The sequence below is a fragment of the Neoarius graeffei genome, chromosome 3 (genome assembly GCF_027579695.1).
Source record: "Neoarius graeffei isolate fNeoGra1 chromosome 3, fNeoGra1.pri, whole genome shotgun sequence".
Taxonomy (NCBI): Eukaryota; Metazoa; Chordata; class Actinopteri; order Siluriformes; family Ariidae; genus Neoarius; species Neoarius graeffei.
The window spans coordinates 26,087,798-26,108,751 of record NC_083571.1 but is presented as its reverse complement, the minus strand read 5'-3'; the positions used below and the strand labels follow the sequence as shown (position 1 = coordinate 26,108,751).

General features: G+C 42.8%; 1 protein-coding gene across 1 annotated transcript in view; it reads left to right on the top strand.

Moving 5' to 3' along the window:
• The window catches only part of ecpas (Ecm29 proteasome adaptor and scaffold), a 101,406-nt gene that overhangs the window by 18,747 nt on the left and 61,705 nt on the right, over positions 1 to 20,954 (top strand). Inside the window, exons 5-18 of the mRNA XM_060916569.1 lie at positions 958 to 1,104; positions 2,636 to 2,810; positions 4,702 to 4,841; positions 4,934 to 5,012; positions 10,033 to 10,152; positions 10,351 to 10,436; positions 10,584 to 10,659; positions 13,218 to 13,267; positions 15,354 to 15,420; positions 17,890 to 18,012; positions 18,480 to 18,583; positions 18,681 to 18,804; positions 18,960 to 19,040; positions 20,569 to 20,791. Of these exons, the coding sequence (XP_060772552.1) occupies positions 958 to 1,104; positions 2,636 to 2,810; positions 4,702 to 4,841; positions 4,934 to 5,012; positions 10,033 to 10,152; positions 10,351 to 10,436; positions 10,584 to 10,659; positions 13,218 to 13,267; positions 15,354 to 15,420; positions 17,890 to 18,012; positions 18,480 to 18,583; positions 18,681 to 18,804; positions 18,960 to 19,040; positions 20,569 to 20,791 (1,595 nt within the window). The remainder of the gene's footprint in view (positions 1 to 957; positions 1,105 to 2,635; positions 2,811 to 4,701; positions 4,842 to 4,933; positions 5,013 to 10,032; positions 10,153 to 10,350; positions 10,437 to 10,583; positions 10,660 to 13,217; positions 13,268 to 15,353; positions 15,421 to 17,889; positions 18,013 to 18,479; positions 18,584 to 18,680; positions 18,805 to 18,959; positions 19,041 to 20,568; positions 20,792 to 20,954) is intronic.

Sequence of the window (20,954 nt, the reverse complement as noted above, 5' to 3'; positions counted from 1 at the left end):
ACAGTGCTGAGCTCTAGCTGACGTCGTCATTGGACAACGTCACTGTGACATCCACCTTCCTGATTCGCTGGCGTTGGTCATGTGACACGACTGCTAAAAAAACGGCGCGGACTTTCACTTCCTGTTATTTGTCCCGAATCACTGCTCGTGCGCTATACTCACGCGCTCTGTGAGCTGCGCAGGGCCGGAGTGCGCACCCTCCAGAGGGCACTCGCTGTTCAGGGCGGAGTGATTTGGAGCGCAGGATGCCTGCGGAGCCGAGCGTATCCGTGTATTGGCGTTGCTGTGTGCACGTGAATTGTTTTAAAAACGTTAATCTGATGATCCGCTGATACGGTCTAATGTAAACACCACCTTAGACGACGTGTCGTTTTTCTGGACAGATAACTAAATCATTCTAGCTAGCGCTTAGCTATCTTAAGACTTAAAACACATGAGCTCGACTCCACGGTAGCGAGTATGGAGTTATACATTGAATGTTTTGATCTGGCAGAGAAAGAAACAAGAACTCAAAAGCAGTAACGGAGAAAAGATATATTCGTCTTTTGTTTCGCGAACATCAACCATAAGTTACATCCCTGCGACTCAAAACTCTCCGAGGTCGATGCAGAGTCACGATATTTTCCGCGCGTCGCAATCTTGGTGTAACGCAGTTCCATAGTTATACTAATGAGTTAAAGCTCCTCGCGTTTGGATATTTCCGTACGGCCGTACTGTTTACCTCAAGGGAGGGAAAACAGTCCAAAAATGGAGAAAAGCGACCCTCGGGAGAGCAAAATGATCACATCTCGTCCGAATGATATTGTTCTTGTGAGACAGGAAAATGCCATGCACAATATATGTATAAAAAAATAATAAATTGAGATGATTTTGTCGTCAGTACCTTTTTAATCTTTGTAGTAAATTGATATGACTGATTTTCCTGTTTGTGTGTTTTGTGTGTGTTGTTTTTTTCAGCCTGATGCATTTGCTGATTCCCACTCTGTACTACATGAAATATCCGACAGAGCCTTCTAAAGCATCGCCCTTTGTCCTCACGGAGAAGCCCAAGACTGTCCATCAGCTTCTGGAGTTCATGCTCGACGTCCTCCTGATGCCTTACGGGTGTGTGTGCGTGCGCGTGAGAGTGATTACTTTTAAAAATTTATTTATTTTTTAAAGCTGTTAAAGGACCCATGGCATGGTGGTTTGTTGATGCTTTAAACGGGCTCGTGGAGGTTTCCGGACGTTATATCCGCAGCCTTTCTCGAAATGAACCCTCGGCACGTAGATATAGCCTCCTGGGAGAAAGCCCCATTTCAGCGCTTTTCCCAGTGCGTCGTTTTGCTAATGAGAAGCAGGAGGCGGGGAAGGGTAGAGGGTGGGGGCGGGTCTTATCATTAATATTCATGACATGTAAACGTGTTACCTCTGATTGGCTAACAGCACTGTGACGCTACCTCCAGTGGGTCAGAACAAGCGGATGTGGGTGTCTTAGTATGGCGAGAGAGAAGGAACAAACCGCGAAGGGAAAAATACCGCGCGCTGACGTCATTAAGGTGCGCCGCGAGGAAATAAAATAAATTCAACAAATGTTTGGGTTTTTACTGAACAAACAAACAAATAAAATGAACGAGTGACTTAAAAGAAAGAATGTGGGTGTCTTTGTAAAAACTGTTTTGATTGGCTATTATAACAGAGCATGCTGCATGCTTTTTGGTTTTGTAGCGCAGAGTACCTGGCTAACTGCAGGAAGCGGTTAGCTGCACAGCTAATGTAGCCATTGCAAGGCTAACGTGGCACCGATTTTAAAACACAGCAAAACGACTTAACAGTTATACACTTACTTGTTGGGTGTTTGTGGCTGATGCGGCAGGGATGCTTGGTACGGACCCAGGCTTCAGTGACAGTTGATGTGCAAAACCTGCCCTGTACTGTCCCAAGTTGTGGAAACATTCCTCAGGAAAATGCTTCCGACAAACATACACCGTCTTAGGTAGACTCGACGGCGTATTATTGAAGTAAATAAAATTAAGCCACTGCGTCTTCAGGGGCTCTCCCGTCGGCAGTAAAAACAGACTCTTTTCTGTGTTGTCACATCCATGTACAGCGCAACTTCCATGTTTCGCTCGCTTAGGTGATGCCATGTTGTTGTGTCCTCCCTCTATGGTCTCCTCACTACAACTGGGTGGGCAATCCATACAGTGGGTGGGAATCCAGAGGGGGGGCGTGGGGATCATCTCCCTTGCTGACGTAGGCAAGGGAAGAGTTTATCAACGCGCCGTTTTGACGCGCTATTCTCAAATGTTGGGCATAGTTTGGTTTACACATTATGAAATTTCTAGCCACTGGGGTGACTTAAGAAGGTCAGAGGAACTCATTTTAACGTTAAAAAACCTCAAAGTGAAAATTTCATGCCATGGGACCTTTAATAAAAGACACAGATTCTGAATCGTTCATTTCTTGTTGCCATTGGGCTCTCCAGACAGTAATTATTTAATTTAATAAGAGAAACAAGTTACAACAGCCGAAGCATTTGAATATCAACAACGCAAGAAGTCTTTGTCAGCTAAAATGACCATAAACGGTAGCGAGACACGTCACTGGTGCAAATTTTGTCATTTCTTAAGATTTCAATTGCTGCTTCTTTTAACAGGTTTGTGTTGAATGAGCACGCAAGCCGTCCTGCTCCTTCCTCCCCACAAGGGGGCTCTGGAGCAGGAGGAGCAGGAACAGGACAAGGCCTTCCTCAGCTCCCTCCAGGGATGAGCCTGTATGCTGTTAAAAGGGTGATTGGAGAAGTGCAGTGGAGTCCTGAACAGCTGGAGCAGGTCCATTTTAACCTGAACTTTGTTTGGAAAGAAAGTGATGCATGTGTGTGTCTATACAGTGGTGCTTGAAAGTTTGTGAACCCTTTAGAATTGTCTATATATTTCTGCATAAATCATCAGATTTTCACACAAGTCCTAAAAGTAGATAAAGAGAACCCAGTTAAACAAATGAGACAAAAATATTATACTTGGTCATTTATTTATTGAGGAAAATGATCCAATGTTGCATATCTCTGAGTGGCAAAAGTATGTGAACCTTTGCTTTCAGTATCTGGTGTGACCCCCTTGTGCAGCAATAACTGCAACTAAATGTTTCTGGTAACTGTTGATCAGTCCTGCACACCGGCTTGGAGGAATTTTAGCCCGTTCCTCCGTACAGAACAGCTTCAACTCTGGGATGTTGGTGAGTTTCCTCACATGAACTGCTCGCTTCAGATCCTTCCACAACATTTCGATTGGATTAAGGTCAGGACTTTGACTTGGCCATTCCAAAACATTAACTTTATTCTTCTTTAACCATTCTTTGGTAGAATGACTTGTGTGCTTAGGATCGTTGTCTTGCTGCATGACCCACCTTCTCTTGAGATTCAGTTCATGGACAGATGTCCTGACATTTTCCTTTAGAATTCACTGGTATAATTCAGAATTCATTGTTCCATCAATGATGGCAAGCCATCCTGGCCCAGATGCAGCAAAACAGGCCCAAACCATGATACTACCACCACCATGTTTCACAGATGGGATAAGGTTCTTATGTTGGAATGCAGTGTTTTCCTTTCTCCAAACATAACGCTTCTCATTTAAACCAAAAAGTTCTATTTTGGTCTCATCTGTCCACAAAACATTTTTCCAATAGCCTTCTGGCTTGTCCACGTGATCTTTAGCAAACTGCAGACGAGCAGCAATGTTCTTTTTGGAGAGCAGTGGCTTTCTCCTTGCAACCCTGCCATGAACACCATTGTTGCTCAGTGTTCTCCTTATGGTGGACTCATGAACATTAACATTAGCCAATATGAGAGAGGCCTTCAGTTGCTTAGAAGTTACCCTGGGGTCCTTTGTGACCTTGCCGACGATTACACGCCTTGCTCTTGGAGTGATCTTTGTTGGTCGACCACTCCTGGGGAGGGTAACAATGGTCTTGAATTTCCTCCATTTGTACACAATCTGTCTGACTGTGGATTGGTGGAGTCCAAACTCTTTAGAGATGGTTTTGTAACCTTTTCCAGCCTGATGAGCATCAACAACGCTTCTTCTGAGGTCCTCAGAAATCTCCTTTGTTCGTGCCATGATACACTTCCACAAACATGTGTTGTGAAGATCAGACTTTGATGGATCCCTGTTCTTTAAATAAAACAGGGTGCCCACTCACACCTGATTGTCATCCCATTGATTGAAAACACCTGACTCTAATTTCACCTTCAAATTAACTGCTAATCCTAGATGTTCACATACTTTTGCCACTCACAGATGTAATATTGGATCATTTTCCTCAATAAATAAATGACCAAGTATGATATTTTTGTCTCATTTGTTTAACTGGGTTCCCTTTATCTACTTTTAGGACTTGTGTGAAAATCTGATGATGTTTTAGGTCATATTTATGCAGAAATATAGAAAATTCTAAAGGATTCACAAACTTTCAAGCACCACTGTACGATTGTGTAACGTGTGTAAATCTGGATAATTTATCGAAGCGTACCTAATTGATTTTTTTTCAACATGCAACAACGATCAAGGACACTTGGCCAGTCTACACAGCTGCTGCGTCAAAAACGGTCTCTGAGCCCAGATGTTTTGTAGCAGCAAGCCAAGCCAGGTTTCATGTTAAAACTGGTGTATGGATTATGGAAAGGCACAGAACTAATTTCTAGTGTAACTGTTCCTTCTGCAGTGCAAGTTGGGGATTGTCAAGTTCATCGAAGCACAGCAGGTACCCGAAGTGGAAACCGTTGTCCACCTGGTCGTTGCTTCTAGCGACACCAGGCACAGCGTAGCTACAGCAGCGGATCTGGAACTGAAAAGCAAGCAGAGGTATGGGGTGGTGTTCGAGGATGGCAGACATATTTAATTTGTATCATCAAACTATTAAACTGTTATGTTTTGTGTGATGTTGTTTGTTGCAGCATTATTGACTGGAACAATCCACTTATCATTAACAAAATGTTCAAGGTTTACTTGGGCGATATTCCACTCAAAACAAAGGTATGTTTCGAATTTTCTTTGGGAGGCTCTGCAAATGTTTTCAGACACCCGTATTTGTCTTAGAATACAGATTGGACATTGCCACACATTTTACCTGGAGAACTACAGTTGTGGTCAGAAGTTTACATACAGTGACGTGAATGTCATCCTGGATATGAATGTCGTGGCAGTATTTGGGCTTTCAGTAATTGTTCTTTTTCTGTGGCAGAATGATTGTACAGCATACATCTTTAATTAAAAAAAAAAACACTAGAATTTGGTGCACAAGTTTTAATTTTCTTTGTGTTTTCTGAAATCAACACAGGGTCAAAAATTTACGTACGCTCACTTAGATTATTTATTAATTCAGAGGTGCCGAGGTCTCATAACCTCCTGTTAGTGATCATGATTGACTACAGCTGGTAGCTTCTCTGTGCCTTTTATAAAAAGGGTTTGTTTACAGCACTCATTGGATTGAGCAACACACAGTAAAATGGGAAAGTCCAAGGAGCTCAGTGCAGATCTGAGAGAAAGGATCGCAGATATACACAACTCCGGAATGTCTCTTGGAGCCATTTCTAAACAACTGCAAATTTCAAGACTAGTTCAAACAATTGTATCCAAGTTACTGTAAGGTGTTGTCACTTTGCCAAGCCACTTTGCTTCAAGAAAACCCAAACTGTCACCCTCAGCTGAAAGGAAATTGGTTTGGATGGTCAGGAACAACCTGGGAACCACCATGGCACAGCCCTGCCATGAACTGGAAGCTGATGGATCACTGTCTACAGTTCAGATCACCATGGACTAATGCCGCTTTTCCACTACAAACGCGGCTGAGCCGTGCCGTGCCGAGTCGAGCTGAGTCGAGCTGAGCGGGGCTGTTGGAGTTGCATTTCGACTACAACCGCGCTGAACCGTGCTGGCTGGAAGTGGGTGGACACATTGGGTGGAGTTAGCGAAAGTGGGTGGACGTCACGTGATGTCGTTAAGCAGCGCAAACAGTGACATCAGTGACAGTGGCGGAACAAGTCAGAGCCGGGCCGGGGGCGGGGCAAATGACCGGGCCCTTTATTAAAGCTTATCATAACATCATTTTAGGCTACAAAATGTCCGCAACTGCGGTGTTTACCAATTTCAACACTACCGGGTGCAACTATATGTTATTTAGTACATCAAGTCCTTCAAACGAACATGTAACTCAGAAACAAAAAACATTAGGATACTGTACATGGCTCATAATAAAACATCAATAGCCTATACTGCGCACATTATTTGAAGGGCATACGAATGAGCGCTCAGAGTGGTGACAGGAAGAGTCAGAAATAAAAGGAGGGCGGTGCAAACCTCACTGAATGCACTGTGTTTACCAATTTCAACACTACCGGGTGCAACTATGTTATTTTGTACATTAAGTCCTTCAAGCGAACATGTAACTCAGAAACAAAAAAACATTAGGCGACATACTGTACATGGCTCATAATAAAACATCAATAGCCTACTGCGCGCATTATTTGAAGGGCATACGACGAGCCTTGCGCTCCGCGAACTCGTCCACGATGCTCTATGTCACTGATTCAGTGAGCTTTTAAGCGGTAGTCTCACGACCCGAATAGTAAACAATAAACATGGAGGACATGGAGTCGTTAGTGTTGCTGGTCTTGGTTCTGTGGCTTGTTGTCACCGACAACGCCAACAGATACTGGCAAGAGCGTATAGATGAGGCGAGGCGCATAAGGCTTCAGAAATTCTCGCAATTCGTAATTATTCTTCTTCCGGGTTTACGGTGTTTACAGATCCCAGCGCGCTCGCGGGGCGTGTGTGGGCATGTGAGGACACGCCTCCTCACCAATCAGTGCACAGGGGAGTGTCTGCTCACGCCCCCAGACTCACTCGGCACGGTTTGGCTCGCTTCAGCCCCACTCCAAAACGGTGCGAGTTTTAGGGGCTAAGCAGGGCTGAAACGAGCTGAGTCGTGCTGGTTTTTGGTAGTCGAAACGCGAGCCGTGTCGGGCTGAAGTGAGCTGAAAAAGGGTAGTGGAAAAGGGCCATAAGAGGCTGCTATCCAAGAAATAACTCCCTGCTGCAAAACTGACACCTTTAAGCTTAACTAAAGTTTGAAGCTGACCACACGGACAAAGAAAAAAGCCTTCTGGAGGACAGCTGTATGGTCAGATGAGACAAAGGTTGAGTTGTTTGGCCACAATGACCACCATGTACAGAGGGACACTGTACCAGCTGGTGGTGGTGGTAGGATCATCATGCTCTGGGGCTGTTTTGCTGCCAGTGGAACTGGTTCATTGCACAAAGTGGATGGAATAATGAAGAAGGAGGACTACCTCAGAATTCTTCAACATAAACCATCAGAAACTTGAACATGACTTGGGACTTACAACAGGGCAATGAACCCAAACACGCATCAGAGCTGGTTGTGGAGGATAAAGCAGGCTAACATTAAGCTTCAAACAAGTCCTGACTTCAACCCTATTGAAAATATATGGACTGTGCTTATGAGTCGTGTCCATTGCCAAGAAAAAGAAACAAATTTAATTGAACTCTACCAATTCTACCATGACGAGTCGTGAAATATCCAACCAGAATTCTGCCAGAAGCTCCTTCATGGTAAACAAAAATGTTTGGTCAAGGTGAATCTTGCAAAGAGGCATTTTACTCTCCTATTAGGTGTGCTGTATGTATATTTTTGACCCTGTGTTGATTTCAGAAAACCCAAAGAAAATTAAAACTAGTTTTTTTTTTTTTGTTTTTGTTTTTTTTTTAATTAAAGCTGTATGCTGTACAATCATTCTGCCACAGAACAAGAACAGTTCAAAGAAATGACTGGAAGCCCAAATATTGCCATGACATTCATGTTACTGTATGTAAACTTCTGACCATGACTCTACATCCTCGCAGTGAAACATGCTGGTGGGAGCATCATGTTAAGTGGCCTCTTGGTTGCTTCTGTGGCTAAAATATTATGGGCTGTTTTGTATACAGGTAGTCGTTGACTTAAGGCCAATTTATGCTGACAACCCAGTCCTTGCAGATGGCGTCGCAGACAGCGTCTGTGTAGCCCCCCCACCTTCGCAGACGCTCTGCGCGCACCTCCCAAAAATTGTGACCACCGCAGAAGCCTCGCAGACAAGAGGGCTCTGATTGGTCCACTCTACATCCGCTGTACACGCACTTCCGCTTCCCTACTTTCCCGGTTTGTTTTGTTTTCACTACCGCCATTTTTAAAAACACGAGCGGAGATGGAGCAGCACGAAGAGCGGTTGATCGAGGAAGTAGGTACATCTATACAACTCCAGTTCTAGTCATTATAAAAGTAACCGGAGGATAAACACTCCACTAACCACACCCACCAACTACTCCTAGCGATTTCGCGACTTCGCGCCCCCTTGCGTTGTGGCGGTGAATAACATCGCGCACGCCTATTACTCCCCGCTCAACGATAAATTACAACTGTCTATCTGCGAAAGCCTTGTCGCAAGAGCATGCAGAGGCCTTTACGACTGCGTTTGGTTATGACTGACCGGTCGTAAACCGATCTGGTTGCAAGTCGGCCTATGTTAAATGAACATAAGTATATTGTGATGTGTAATGATATTGTAATCGTCTTAAAGTCTTATTTTATCAACATTTTCTTCTTTCATTTCCTTGGCTCATTATTTGGTTTAAGTCAAACACTGCGTACAGTACAATTCGTTTAATATGTGCAAAACAAAAAATACGAAATACAGGTGTGAAAAATAGAAAACATTTTAGTTTGAAACATACCAAAATACAAATGTAAAACATAGCAAAATACAAAATTTAGTGACCGCTGGTATCACTGGTGCTTGGCTGTGGGTCGTCTACGTCGTCATCAGCTGTTGCATCACTCGGGCTGGCGGGAGCATTTGCTGGTTTCATAAACCAGGAGCTGGGGCACAAACTGTATGACTGAGTGCGCGAGGGAGCACGAGAGAGAGACTGCGCATGTGCCTGGAGCTGGGGCGGAAACTGTCGTACGCTCAGCTGGGAAACACTTGCCAGTCATAACCAGGGCTTTGAACCAGAATTTTTTTCCTATTGGTTCGTTCCAAACAGAAACAGAATTTTAACGTTTCCGGTTTTGGGTTCCACCATTAAATAGATGTTCCCGAACCGGTTAGAACAAAAAAATTTCGTTCCCGGAACGGTTAATTACGTTCCCTGTCAGCTGTTTAACAAATGGCTATAAAATTATGTCTCTGTCTCATCCAGCTTAAGCCAAATGTAGGCTAATTCTATTACAACCTTCATTAAATAAGACAAGAAATAATTCAAAACAATTATTTCAAATGTTGGCGATTTGGATTCTCAGTATGTCTTCCCATCTACACAAACAGAAAAAGTGCCAAAAATGAAAGATAATTTGTTTAGTGTGTTACCAAAGGCTAGTCAGGCCCTATGCATTGATAGGCTAACAGAGGTTAACGTCATTTAATGTTCGCGAGCCTCTCATTAACGTGGACAAATGTATTGATATCGTGTTTGAAATTGACGTTTTTGAATAACGATAGACTGCAATATTTACCTCTTATTTAAGATGTGGAGACGTGATAGTAGGCCACCCTCCCGCTCTCTCCATTCAGTCAGCGAACATCACACAGGAAGTGAACCCCAGCGGGTCATAGAAACTTGCGCAGGAGAAGAATGACTTTTTTATTTGTAGGCTACGGAAACTTTGAGGAACGAAATAAAAACCGGTATTAACCGGTTGCCATTATTTTTAATAAGCGTTTCTGTTCCGGAACATAAAAAAAATAAAGCTTCTGGTTTCGTTTCTGTTCCATGTGAAATAGAAAAAGTTCCCGGTTTTCGTTTTCGTTCCTTGAACCGGTTCAAAGCCCTGGTCATAACCAGACAGTCGTAAGTCGCATAGGTCATAAGTCGACGACTACCTGTACATGTATGACACGACAGCATGTTTAACAAAAAAAAAAAATTCAGAGGGGGTGACTGTTTTGTTTTTCGAAGTCAAATTCCATTGTGTGCCCCCACCCCCACCCCTCTTCAGGGTGCTACGGTGAAACGGGAACTGAAGCATGAACCAGTCAGCACCAGGGTCAAGATGAAGATTCTGCCTCATCTGCTTCGCTCCAGACTGGCTGCTGAGTGTTTTCCTGCAAACATTCAGGTCCGTGACAGAGAAAGTGACGGATAGTTAGCTTAAAAAAAAAAAAAAGGAAGGGAGTAGTTTTAAAAGGTTAAAATTAAGCCACAAGCTTGATTGGGTTCAACAATACAAATTTGACCAGGCTTTATAATAAATGATGAGGAAGGAAAGCTTGGGCTTTGAGGGGATTTTGTTAAAGATTGCTTTGTGTGTTTTTAGGTCGTGTATGACGGGCTGTTTGGAGCCAACACCAACAATAAACTCCTGTCTCTCACTTTGCAGTTTGTGCACCATATCTGTGTCGTGTAAGTGTTCTTGTTGTCGAGGATCTAAGATGCATTATTTTAAATTCTTCTTCTTGTTGTTGTTAGTTATTTTGATGCAACAAATGCGGCACTTCCCCTAATTGTTAGACGTCCGCATTTTGAAACTGAACACCTTTCTCTCTGCAGGTGTCCTGATACTAATAAGCCCTTGGGACTGATGCTGCTCAACGGCCTTACCAAGCTCATCAATGAGTACAAGGAGGTTGAAACAGCTATTCTGTTAACTCTTCTCACCACTTGAATGTTAACTAACTTCAGTAGTCTCTCCACTTGGGCTACATCCACACGACAACGGCAACGAGATGTTATTTTAAAAAAAAAAATCGCGTCCACATGGGCAACGGATCAGTAAAATATCAGGTCCATATGGCAACGCAATGCTTGCTGAAAACGATGCAATACACATGCCACACCTCTAGGGGCGCTGTAAGACAGTCCCTTCGGAGACACCAGAACAATAGAAGTAGTAAGGACGCATGCGCATAAACTATTATGCGCGAGACTTCATATTAGCCACAAAGTCAGGAAAATCTGTTCGTAAAATTACGTTATAATGACCAAATACAAAGAAAAGTATTTTTCCAGTCTCACCTGTGAAAGGTAATCCCATGTGATCTCGTTTGGACGGTAAACCTGTTGGTACAGCTAAACGCAGCACATGAATGAGGCATCTTTATTCTCCGCTTTGACCCATCCAATATGGCGGCGAGGATGACATATGATTCTACGCGGAAGGCGGCGTCTTTAATGGTCCGGAATAAATTGAATGCTACACGTTGATGGATTAATTTGTTCTTCTACGCCCTTTTTGAGGAATGTATTGTAGGACTTAAACCAACATCTGAAGATGTGAGATCGCTCCTTTTTTTTCCCTATTTTTGCTGGCAGGATTGACTCGCACTCACTCTCTCACTTTGCACCATTACACAATAAATATTCACAGTAAAAATATTTTGTAAGTGCGTTTCATGAACCAAGTTATAGGATTTGTTGACAACTCGCATCGAGTTCGTTACACTTCGACCCGGCGTGAAGCACATGTGGTTGTGACGTCATCATAAACAAATCCGTTCTACTCATCCAGACGACTTCGCAACGGCGCCGTTGCCAGATCTTTCCACTCTGGAACCCGTTCTCAAAAGATTGCGTTTTGGGACATCCAAAACGCCAGTGCCGTGTGGACGCCAGGCCTAAACGATAAACAATTTTATCAGATTCACCTGAATCCGTTGCCGTGTGGACAGGGCCTTAGTGTCTTGCAAACGTATTCATCCCCCCCCTTTGAGTTTGTCGCATTATAAGCTGGAATTAAAATGGATTTTTGAAGGGTTGGCACCATTTGAGTTACACAACAACTTTAAAGGTGCAAATTGTTGTTTTACTGTGACGCAAACAATAAGATGAAAAAACAGAAATCTGGAGTGTGCATAGGCATTCACCCCTCCAAAGTCAATACTTTGTCCAGTCACCTTTCGCTGCAAGTCTTTTGGGGTATGTCTCTATTAGCTTAGCACATCTAGCCACTGGGATTTTTGCCCATTCCTCAAGGCAAAACTGCTCCAACTCCTTCAAGTTAGATGGGATGCGTTGGTGTACAGCAATCTTCAGTTATTCCACGGATTCTCAATTGGATTGAGGTTTGGGCTTTGACTAGGCCATTCCAAGACATTTAAATGTTTCCCTTTAAACCACTCCAGTGTAGCTTTAGCAGTATGTTTAGGGTCATTGTCCTGCTGGAACGTGAACCTTCATCCCAGTCTCAAACCTCTGGCTGACTCAAACAGGTTTTCCTCCAGAATTGTCCTGTATTTAGTGCCATCCATCTTTCCTTCAGTCCTGACCAGCTTTCCTGTCCCTGCAGATGAAAAACATCCCCACAGCATGATGCTGCCACCACCATGCTTCACTGTAGGAATGGTGAACAATTTTAGTCTCATTTGACCAGAGAATCTTCTTCCATGTGTTTGGGGAGTCTGCCACATGCTGTTGGACAAACTCCAAACGTGTTTTCTGAAGCAATGCCTTCCTCCCCTCCCCCTGGCCACTCTTCCATAAAGCCCCGGTCTGTGGAGTGTACAGCTTAAAGTGGTCCTATGGACAGATACTCCCATCTCCGCTGTGGATCTTTGCAGCTCCTTCAGTGTTCTCTTTGGTGTCTTTGTTGCGTCTCTGATTAATGCCCTCCTTGCCCGGTCTGTGAGTTTTGGTGGACGGCCTTCTCTTGTCAGGTTTGTAGTGGTGCCATATTCTTTCCATTTTGCTATAATGGATTTAATGGTGCTCCCTGGGATATTCAAAGTTTGGGATATTTTTTATAACCCAACCCTGATCTATACTTCTCCACAACTTTGTCTCTGACCTGTTTGGAGGCTCCTTGGTTTCCATGTTGCTTGCTTAGTAGTGTTGCAGAGTCAGGGTCCTTCCAGAACAGGTTGATTTATACAGACAGCATGTGACACTTTGATTGCACACAGGTGGATCTTAATCAACTAATTATGTGGCTTATGAAGTGAATTGGTTGGACCAGCTCTTATTTGTTTGTGTCGCAATAAAACAAAAATGTTTATCTTTAAAGATGTAGGCATGTTGTGTAAATCAAATGGTGCTAATCCTCCAAAAATCCATTTTAATTCCAGCTTATTAATGCAACAAACCAGGGCAAACACCAAGGGAGATGAATACTTTTGCAACACACCGTAAGCATAAACATAGAATGAATTAACATATTAAATAAACAGTGATGTGAATCTTTCTCTTCAGGATCCTAAATTGCTCTGTATGGCCTACTCGGCTGTTGGAAAGCTTTCAAGGTAATTCACTATTCCTTTTTTTTTTTTAACAACCCTGATTCCAAAAAAGTTAGGACAAAGTACAAATTGTAAATAAAAATGGAATGCACTAATTTACAAATCTCAAAAACTGATATTGTATTCACAATAGAACATGGACAACATATCAAATGTCGAAAGTGAGACATTTTGAAATTTCATGCCAAATATTGGCTCATAGAGACACGGTGGTGTAGTGGTTAGCGCTGTCGCTTCACAGCAAGAAGGTCCTGGGTTCGAGCCCCGTGGCCGGTGAGGGCCTTTCTGTGTGGAGTTTGCATGTTCTCCCCGTGTCCGCGTGGGTTTCCTCCGGGTGCTCCGGTTTCCCCCACAGTCCAAAGACATGCAGGTTAGGTTAACTGGTGACTCTAAATTGACCGTAGGTGTGAATGTGAGTGTGAATGGTTGTCTGTGTCTATGTGTCAGCCCTGTGATGACCTGGCGACTTGTCCAGGGTGTACCCCGCCTTTCGCCCGTAGTCAGCTGGGATAGGCTCCAGCTTGCCTGCGACCCTGTAGAACAGGATAAAGCGGCTACAGATAATGAGATGAGATATTGGCTCATTTGAAATTTCATGACAGCAACACATCTCAAAAACGTTGGGACGGGGCAATAAGAGACTGGAAAAGTTAAAGGTACAAAAAAGGAACAGCTGGAGGACCAAATTGCAACTCATTAGGTCAATTGGCAATAGGTCATTAACATGACTGGGTATAAAAAGAGCATCTTGGAGTGGCAGCGGCTCTCAGAAGTAAAGATGGGAAGAGGATCACCAATCCCCCTAATTCTGCGCCGACAAATAGTGGAGCAATATCAGAAAGGAGTTCGACAGTGTAAAATTGCAAAGAGTTTGAACATATCATCATCTACAGTGCATAATATCATCAAAAGATTCAGAGAATCTGGAAGAATCTCTGTGCGTAAGGGTCAAGGCCGGAAAACCATACTGGGTGCCCGTGATCTTCAGGCCCTTAGACGGCACTGCATCACATACAGGCATGCTTCTGTATTGGAAATCACAAAATGGGCTCAGGAATATTTCCAGAGAACATTATCTGTGAACACAATTCACCGTGCCATCCGCCGTTGCCAGCTAAAACTCTATAGTTCAAAGAAGAAGCCGTATCTAAACATGATCCAGAAGCACAGACGTCTTCTCTGGGCCAAGGCTCATTTAAAATGGACTGTGGCAAAGTGGAAAACTGTTCTGTGGTCAGACGAATCAAAATTTGAAGTTCTTTATGGAAATCAGGGACGCCGTGTCATTCGGACTAAAGAGGAGAAGGACGACCCAAGTTGTTATCAGCGCTCAGTTCAGAAGCCTGCATCTCTGATGGTATGGGGTTGCATTAGTGCGTGTGGCATGGGCAGCTTACACATCTGGAAAGACACCATCAATGCTGAAAGGTATATCCAGGTTCTAGAGCAACATATGCTCCCATCCAGACGACGTCTCTTTCAGGGAAGACCTTGCATTTTCCAACATGACAATGCCAAACCACATACTGCATCAATTACAGCATCATGGCTGCGTAGAAGAAGGGTCCGGGTACTGAACTGGCCAGCCTGCAGTCCAGATCTTTCACCCATAGAAAACATTTGGCGCATCATAAAACGGAAGATACGACAAAAAAGACCTAAGACAGTTGAGCAACTAGAATCCTACATTAGACAAGAGTGGGTTAACATTCCTATCCCTAAACTTGAGCAACTTGTCTCCTCAGTCCCCAGACGTTTACAGACTGTTGTAAAGAGAAAAGGGGATGTCTCACAGTGGTAAACATGGCCTTGTCCCAACTTTTTTGAGATGTGTTGTTGTCATGAAATTTAAAATCACCTAATTTTTCTCTTTAAATTATACATTTTCTCAGTTTAAACATTTGATATGTCATCTATGTTCTATTCTGAATAAAATATGGAATTTTGAAACTTCCACATCATTGCATTCCGTTTTTATTTAAGATTTGTACTTTGTCCCAACTTTTTTGGAATCGGGGTTGTAATTCAGTCCTCCATCCTAAAGAATTTTTATTTCCAAGATGTGCTAACGATATGCGCTTCCTTATAGCCGAATGCCGCAGCTCTTCACTAAAGACATAGCCCTGGTCCAGCAGTTCTTTGAGTCCATGTGCAAGGTGAGTCTGACTGAATTGTACATTTTTAAGGGGAACTGAAGTCATTTTAAAACTTGCTTTAACTTTTATTTAACGTGTTATTCAATTACGTTTTCAGTTTTAGTAACCTTATATCGTGACTCGTATTGGCAACTAATTGCAATTAAGTATGAGACTTATTGACCTGTTTGGTTTTTAGCCATGTTGAATTTAGTTCATTTGGTCCACGGCAGGCGTCGCTTATCCGCGCAATCTTCACGAGACTTGTGCGAGACTTCGAAACGTGAAGTGTCAGCCAGGTGTCAGTGCCGCCATTTTGAAAACTGTTTTCCAAACGAAACCTTGCACAAAAACGAGTTTAAATGACGATTACTGCCTACTTTTTTCAAACTTTCCTGATTGATTTGCTATCAAAACAAACCAAACTTTCGGCTTGATTACGTCAGCATTCGAAAGAGGGCGCGCGCGTCTTTTGACAACGTTGGCAGATGTCGGTCACTTTCCCTGTGTCCGAAATTGCTCCCTGCTCACTATAGACCCCTTTCACTGACGTCACCCGAAACCGGAAGTAAACAGACCCTGCGCCATTTTGGAAGACCAACAAACTCGTGATAAGGGGATAATAACGGCAGCGGTATGTGAACCCACGAGAATAAAGTGGAGTGGTAAACGACTTAAACAAACAAATCTGAGCTGTTTTATTTATGATTTATTGGCCCAACAGTAGACTTGAAAGAAACCTGTGTGAGACTTGGCAAAAAACTGTGGATATAATGGATAAGTCTGTGCATGATCTGCGGACACTTTGAGGTAAGCAAACGCAAGAAATTCAGATTTAAAACATGCTAAATTGGCCCCAAGTTGATAACTGTATGAGGAGCAAGCCTCCCAGACTTCTACAATTTAATAATAATAATAATAATTTCGGATGGTTTGGGGCTTGCTCGCTGCTGCCAGGTTGGTTGTTGAGTAGCCTGACTTTTTTTTTTTTCTTGCGTGTGGTATCATTGTTGATGCGAGGTTGTTTTTTGAACATGCCAATGTGGACACGATTTCCCCTGATGAGTTATGACTTCAGACGCGATGCGCGTGTGGAGGTGTGGAGTCCACGTGATATGTGCGTAAGATAGGCTTCTCATGTGTTTGGAGATCCGCGCTCCGAGACAAGCGCAAGCACACACACCCCCAAGAGAAAAAAAGGGGCCCCCCGAAAATATCGGCATAGTTCGAACACTGAGTGTAGGCACTGGGTGTAAACAACAAATAGTTTACAATGTCTAGGTAGCAAACAGATGGCAGAATTGGTGTCCGGTCCTCCTTATGTTTCCATTCTCCCTTGCCGCGAGTCTTATCATATGGGTCGAACCCAGCAATCACAGCCAGTTTCTCCACATACCGTGCCCTTTCTGCAGCTGGTAATGTACTCACATAACCCGAATTATCAGCCATCGTGTCACTTTACTCTCGCTCGTACTTTGTTTTATATTGTGAGTGCATGTACTTGGTCTTCCAATATGGCGCCTAACAAAATCTCGCGGCGCGGTGACGTCATGTGAAAGGGGTCTATATAGTGAGGACACCATTTTGTAGTGCTGTCCGAAACCTTCGTGAGGATTATTTGCACCCTATATAGTGCATTCAGTGTCCCACAATGCATCACGAAAAGTATTGGACAACGATGGTCACTAACCAAAGCAGTATATCCCATCGTGCATTGCAGTCGCGCTGAAAGAAATCAAATTAAAAGTCTCAAATGTGATTTAATAAAAGGCAGCGGCAAAGAAGAAAGGATTCAGCCTTGATTTAAAAGAAGTGAAAGATGCAGCTACTTTGTATTGATTAATGTGGGAAATGCGCTCAGTATAATATGGATTTATCACAAAAACACATGCATGTGTTTATTATTTTGAAACCCACCAGCCGGCTGATCTCTGGCACGTTTTAATTGTGTGACAGCAATGACGTAAATACCAGCGTGACGGACTAGTGTCCGAAAGCGTTTTTTCATTTTACCAATGAGCTCACTGTATAGTCCTCTATATATGTAGTAATTCCCTATATAAGGAGTAGGGAGTAGTGAACGAGTGAGCGATTTCGGACACGGTTTGATTTCCGCTGTACGTTTTACTTCCGTCCTACGACGTCTCGCACAGGTCTCAGCGAATCTCGTTTACGGCCATTGCTTTGACATCTGGACTGATATATTACAGAGCGTATTTCAGACACTCATAACTTACTATAGCAGCAACAAAATAGCTGTCAGAAACGCATTCCTATATTTAATAAAATGAGAGAATTTTGATGATAAATTTGCCTTCAGTTCCCCTTTAATTAATTGATAATTGTGGCAAATCGCTGAGAATGTACACAGTGCACTCCTCTTCTTTTTTTTTTTTTTTTTTTTTCCCAGTCCGAAAATGCTTTTTAGAATTTCAGTTTAATTTTATTCAACTGTTTAAAAAAAAAACTGTCTCTACTTTGTGTTAACAGGAAGAAGCTGATGTGCGACTGGCTATACAAGAGGCTTTGTCTATGATGGTGGGTGCATATGTCAACCTGCAGGGGGCGCTCCTCAACCTAATGGAGGCACTGGTGGCTGCGTACATTGGAAAGGTTTGTCACATGACTTTTTGTGACCTGTGATGACAATAAATGATTGGTTGTTTTATCTATATAAACAATTAATTCAAAAATAAATAGGGCACACAATGAGGCTTTATGTTTCTTAAAAAAAAAAGATTTAATGTTATTAGCTCACACGGCCAGTGAGCTGTCGCCATCCATAATTCACCGAGATCCCTACTCTTCCCTGAGTTTTCACTGGAAGATCTAATCAGGCCGCACAAAAAAAAAAAGTTACTCCCTGGTTTTGTGATTTCTCATTAACAAGTTGCTAATTAGGCCGGTTAATGAACTTTGAGGAAAAATCGCTCAATCCTTGAGCTTTCAGTGGATTTTGATTCCGATTGTTTCGTTTTGAAGAACAGCTTGGCTAATTATAAAAGAGTCTGGTTTCTCATGGTGCGGCCGTGTGAGCTGCTGCCTCGCTGACGCTCTGGTTGTACGTTGTTCTACCTCAGCCGGAAGTGCAGGTGCGTCAAGTGGCAATGAAGTTTGCCAGCATGGTGTTTGCACCGGACCACGTTCCCTCCAGATACCTGCTTCTGCTAGCTGCAGGAGATCCGTAAGTCAATATAACGACTTGCATTTTGGACTTCTACTCCGTCAATGGAGTCGTTTTATGTTTTAATAAGACTGTGTGGTGTTTTTTGTATGCATAGTCGTGAGGAGGTGTCTGGAGAGGCCCGGCGCGCACTCAGGGCTCTCTCATCTAAGAATGCAGAGAAAGAAAAATTCAAGCCGATGCCTTCCTTTGCTGAGATGGTCAGCTATATTCAGGAGAAGGTCAGTCCATCTGGAATAAAAATGAGTGTTTTACATGCGAGTAAAAGTGGTGTGTGTGTGTGTGTGTGTGTGTGTGTGTGTGTGTGGTTTTTACATAACTTGATGATAAACTGGTTTGTTGTTCAGTGTGTTGATATCCTGTTGATGTGTTTTAGGCTTCTGAGAGGATGAAGACTCCGGCCAAATATATTGTTGGCACTTCAACACTTCCTTTTAACCCTGCCACATTTGAAGAGGTGAAAAAAAAAAATCAATATCTCTCCATATTTCTCTCTCTCTCTCTCCACGCACTGATTGATATATGATATGGGCTTGACGTTGCAGCAGCTTTAATGTGAAAAGTATTAATAAGTAATGTGCACAAGATCACCTCTTTTTTCTTTCTTTCTTCCCTCCCTTCTTTTTTTCTTTTTCTTTCTTTCCTCCCTTTTTCTTCCCTCTTTCTTTCTTTCTTTCTTTCTTTTTCTTCTTTCTTTCTTTCTTTCTTTCTTTCTTTCTTTCTTTCTTCCCTCTCTTTCTCTCTCCTCTTTTCTTTCTTTTTCTTTCTTTCTTCCCTCTCTTTCTCTCTCCCCTTTCTTTCTTTCTTTCTTTCTTTCTTTCTTCCCTCTCTTTCTCTCTCCCCTTTCTTTCTTTCTTTCTTTCTTTCTTTCTTCCTTTCTTCCCTCTCTTTCTCTTTCTTTCTTCCTTTCTTTCTTTCTTTCTTTCTTTCTTTCTTTCCTCCCTTTTTCTTCCCTCTTTCTCTCTCTTTCCCCTTTCTTTCTTTCTTCCCTCCTTTTTCTTCTTTCTTTCTTTCTTTCTTTCTTTCTTTCTTTCTTTCTTTCTTTCTTTCTTTCCTCCCTTTTTCTTCCCTCTTTCTCTCTCTTTCCCCTTTCTTTCTTTCTTCCCTCCTTTTTCTTCTCTCTCCTCTTTCTTTCTTTCTTTCTTTCTTTCTTTCTTTCTTCCCTCCCTTCTTTCTTTCTTTCTTTCTTTCTTTCTTTCTTCCCTCCTTTTTCTTCTCTCTCCCCTTTCTTTCTTTCTTTCTTTCTTTCTTTCTTCCCTCTCTTTCTCTCTCCCCTTTCTTTCTTTCTTTCTTTCTTTCTTTCTTTCTTCCCTCTCTTTTTCTTTCTTCCTTTCTTCCCTCTCTTTCTTTCTTTCTTTCTTTCTTTCTTTCTTTCTTTCCTCCCTTTTTCTTCCCTCTTTCTCTCTCTTTCCCCTTTCTTTCTTTCTTCCCTCCTTTTTCTTCTCTCTCCTCTTTCTTTCTTTCTTTCTTTCTTTCTTTCTTCCCTCCCTTCTTTCTTTCTTTCTTTCTTTCTTTCTTTCTTTCTTCCCTCCTTTTTCTTCTCTCTCCCCTTTCTTTCTTTCTTTCTTTCTTTCTTTCTTTCTTCCCTCTCTTCTCTTTTCTTTCTTTTTCTTTCTTTCTTCCCTCTCTTTCTCTCTCCCCTTTCTTTCTTTCTTTCTTTCTTTCTTTCTTTCTTTCTTTCTTTCTTTTTCTTTCTTTCTTTCTTCCCTCTCTCTCTCCCCTTTCTTTCTTTCTTTCTTTCTTTCTTCCCTCTCTCTCTTTCTTTCTTTCCTCCCTTCTTTTTCTTCCCTCTTTCTCTCTCTTCCCTCCTTTTTCTTCTCTCTCCTCTTTCTTTCTGTCTTTCTTTCTTTCTTTCTTTCTCTCTCCTTTATTCTTTCTTTCTCTCTCTCCTTTCTTCCCTCTTTCTTTCTTTTCTTTCTTTTCTTTCTCTCTTTTTTCCCTCTCTTTCTTTCTTCCCTCTCTCCTTTCTTTCTTTCTTTCTTTAGATTGTTTTATATCTCAGGATGTGTTTGGCTCACAGCGCTGGAGCCACACCTGCTTCACAGAGTTTGATTGACATGCAGGATGATGCTCCTGTTATTGGGCGGTACGTTCGGTCTTTGCTCGCAAATGAAGCTCCGCCCTCTTCCTCTACACCTAAAGGAGGAGAAGCCAATCCAGTTCAGGTCTACATGGATCTGCTGCAGCAGCTGCTATCGGCTGTCGGAGGTAAATAATGCCGCTTTTCCACTACCAACGCGGCTGAGTCGGGCTGAGCCGTGCCGTGCTGAGTCAGGCTGAGTGGGGCTGTTGGAGTTGCATTTCGACTACAACCGCGCTGAACCGTGCTGGCTGGAAGTGGGTGGACACATTGGGTGGAGTTAGCGAAAGT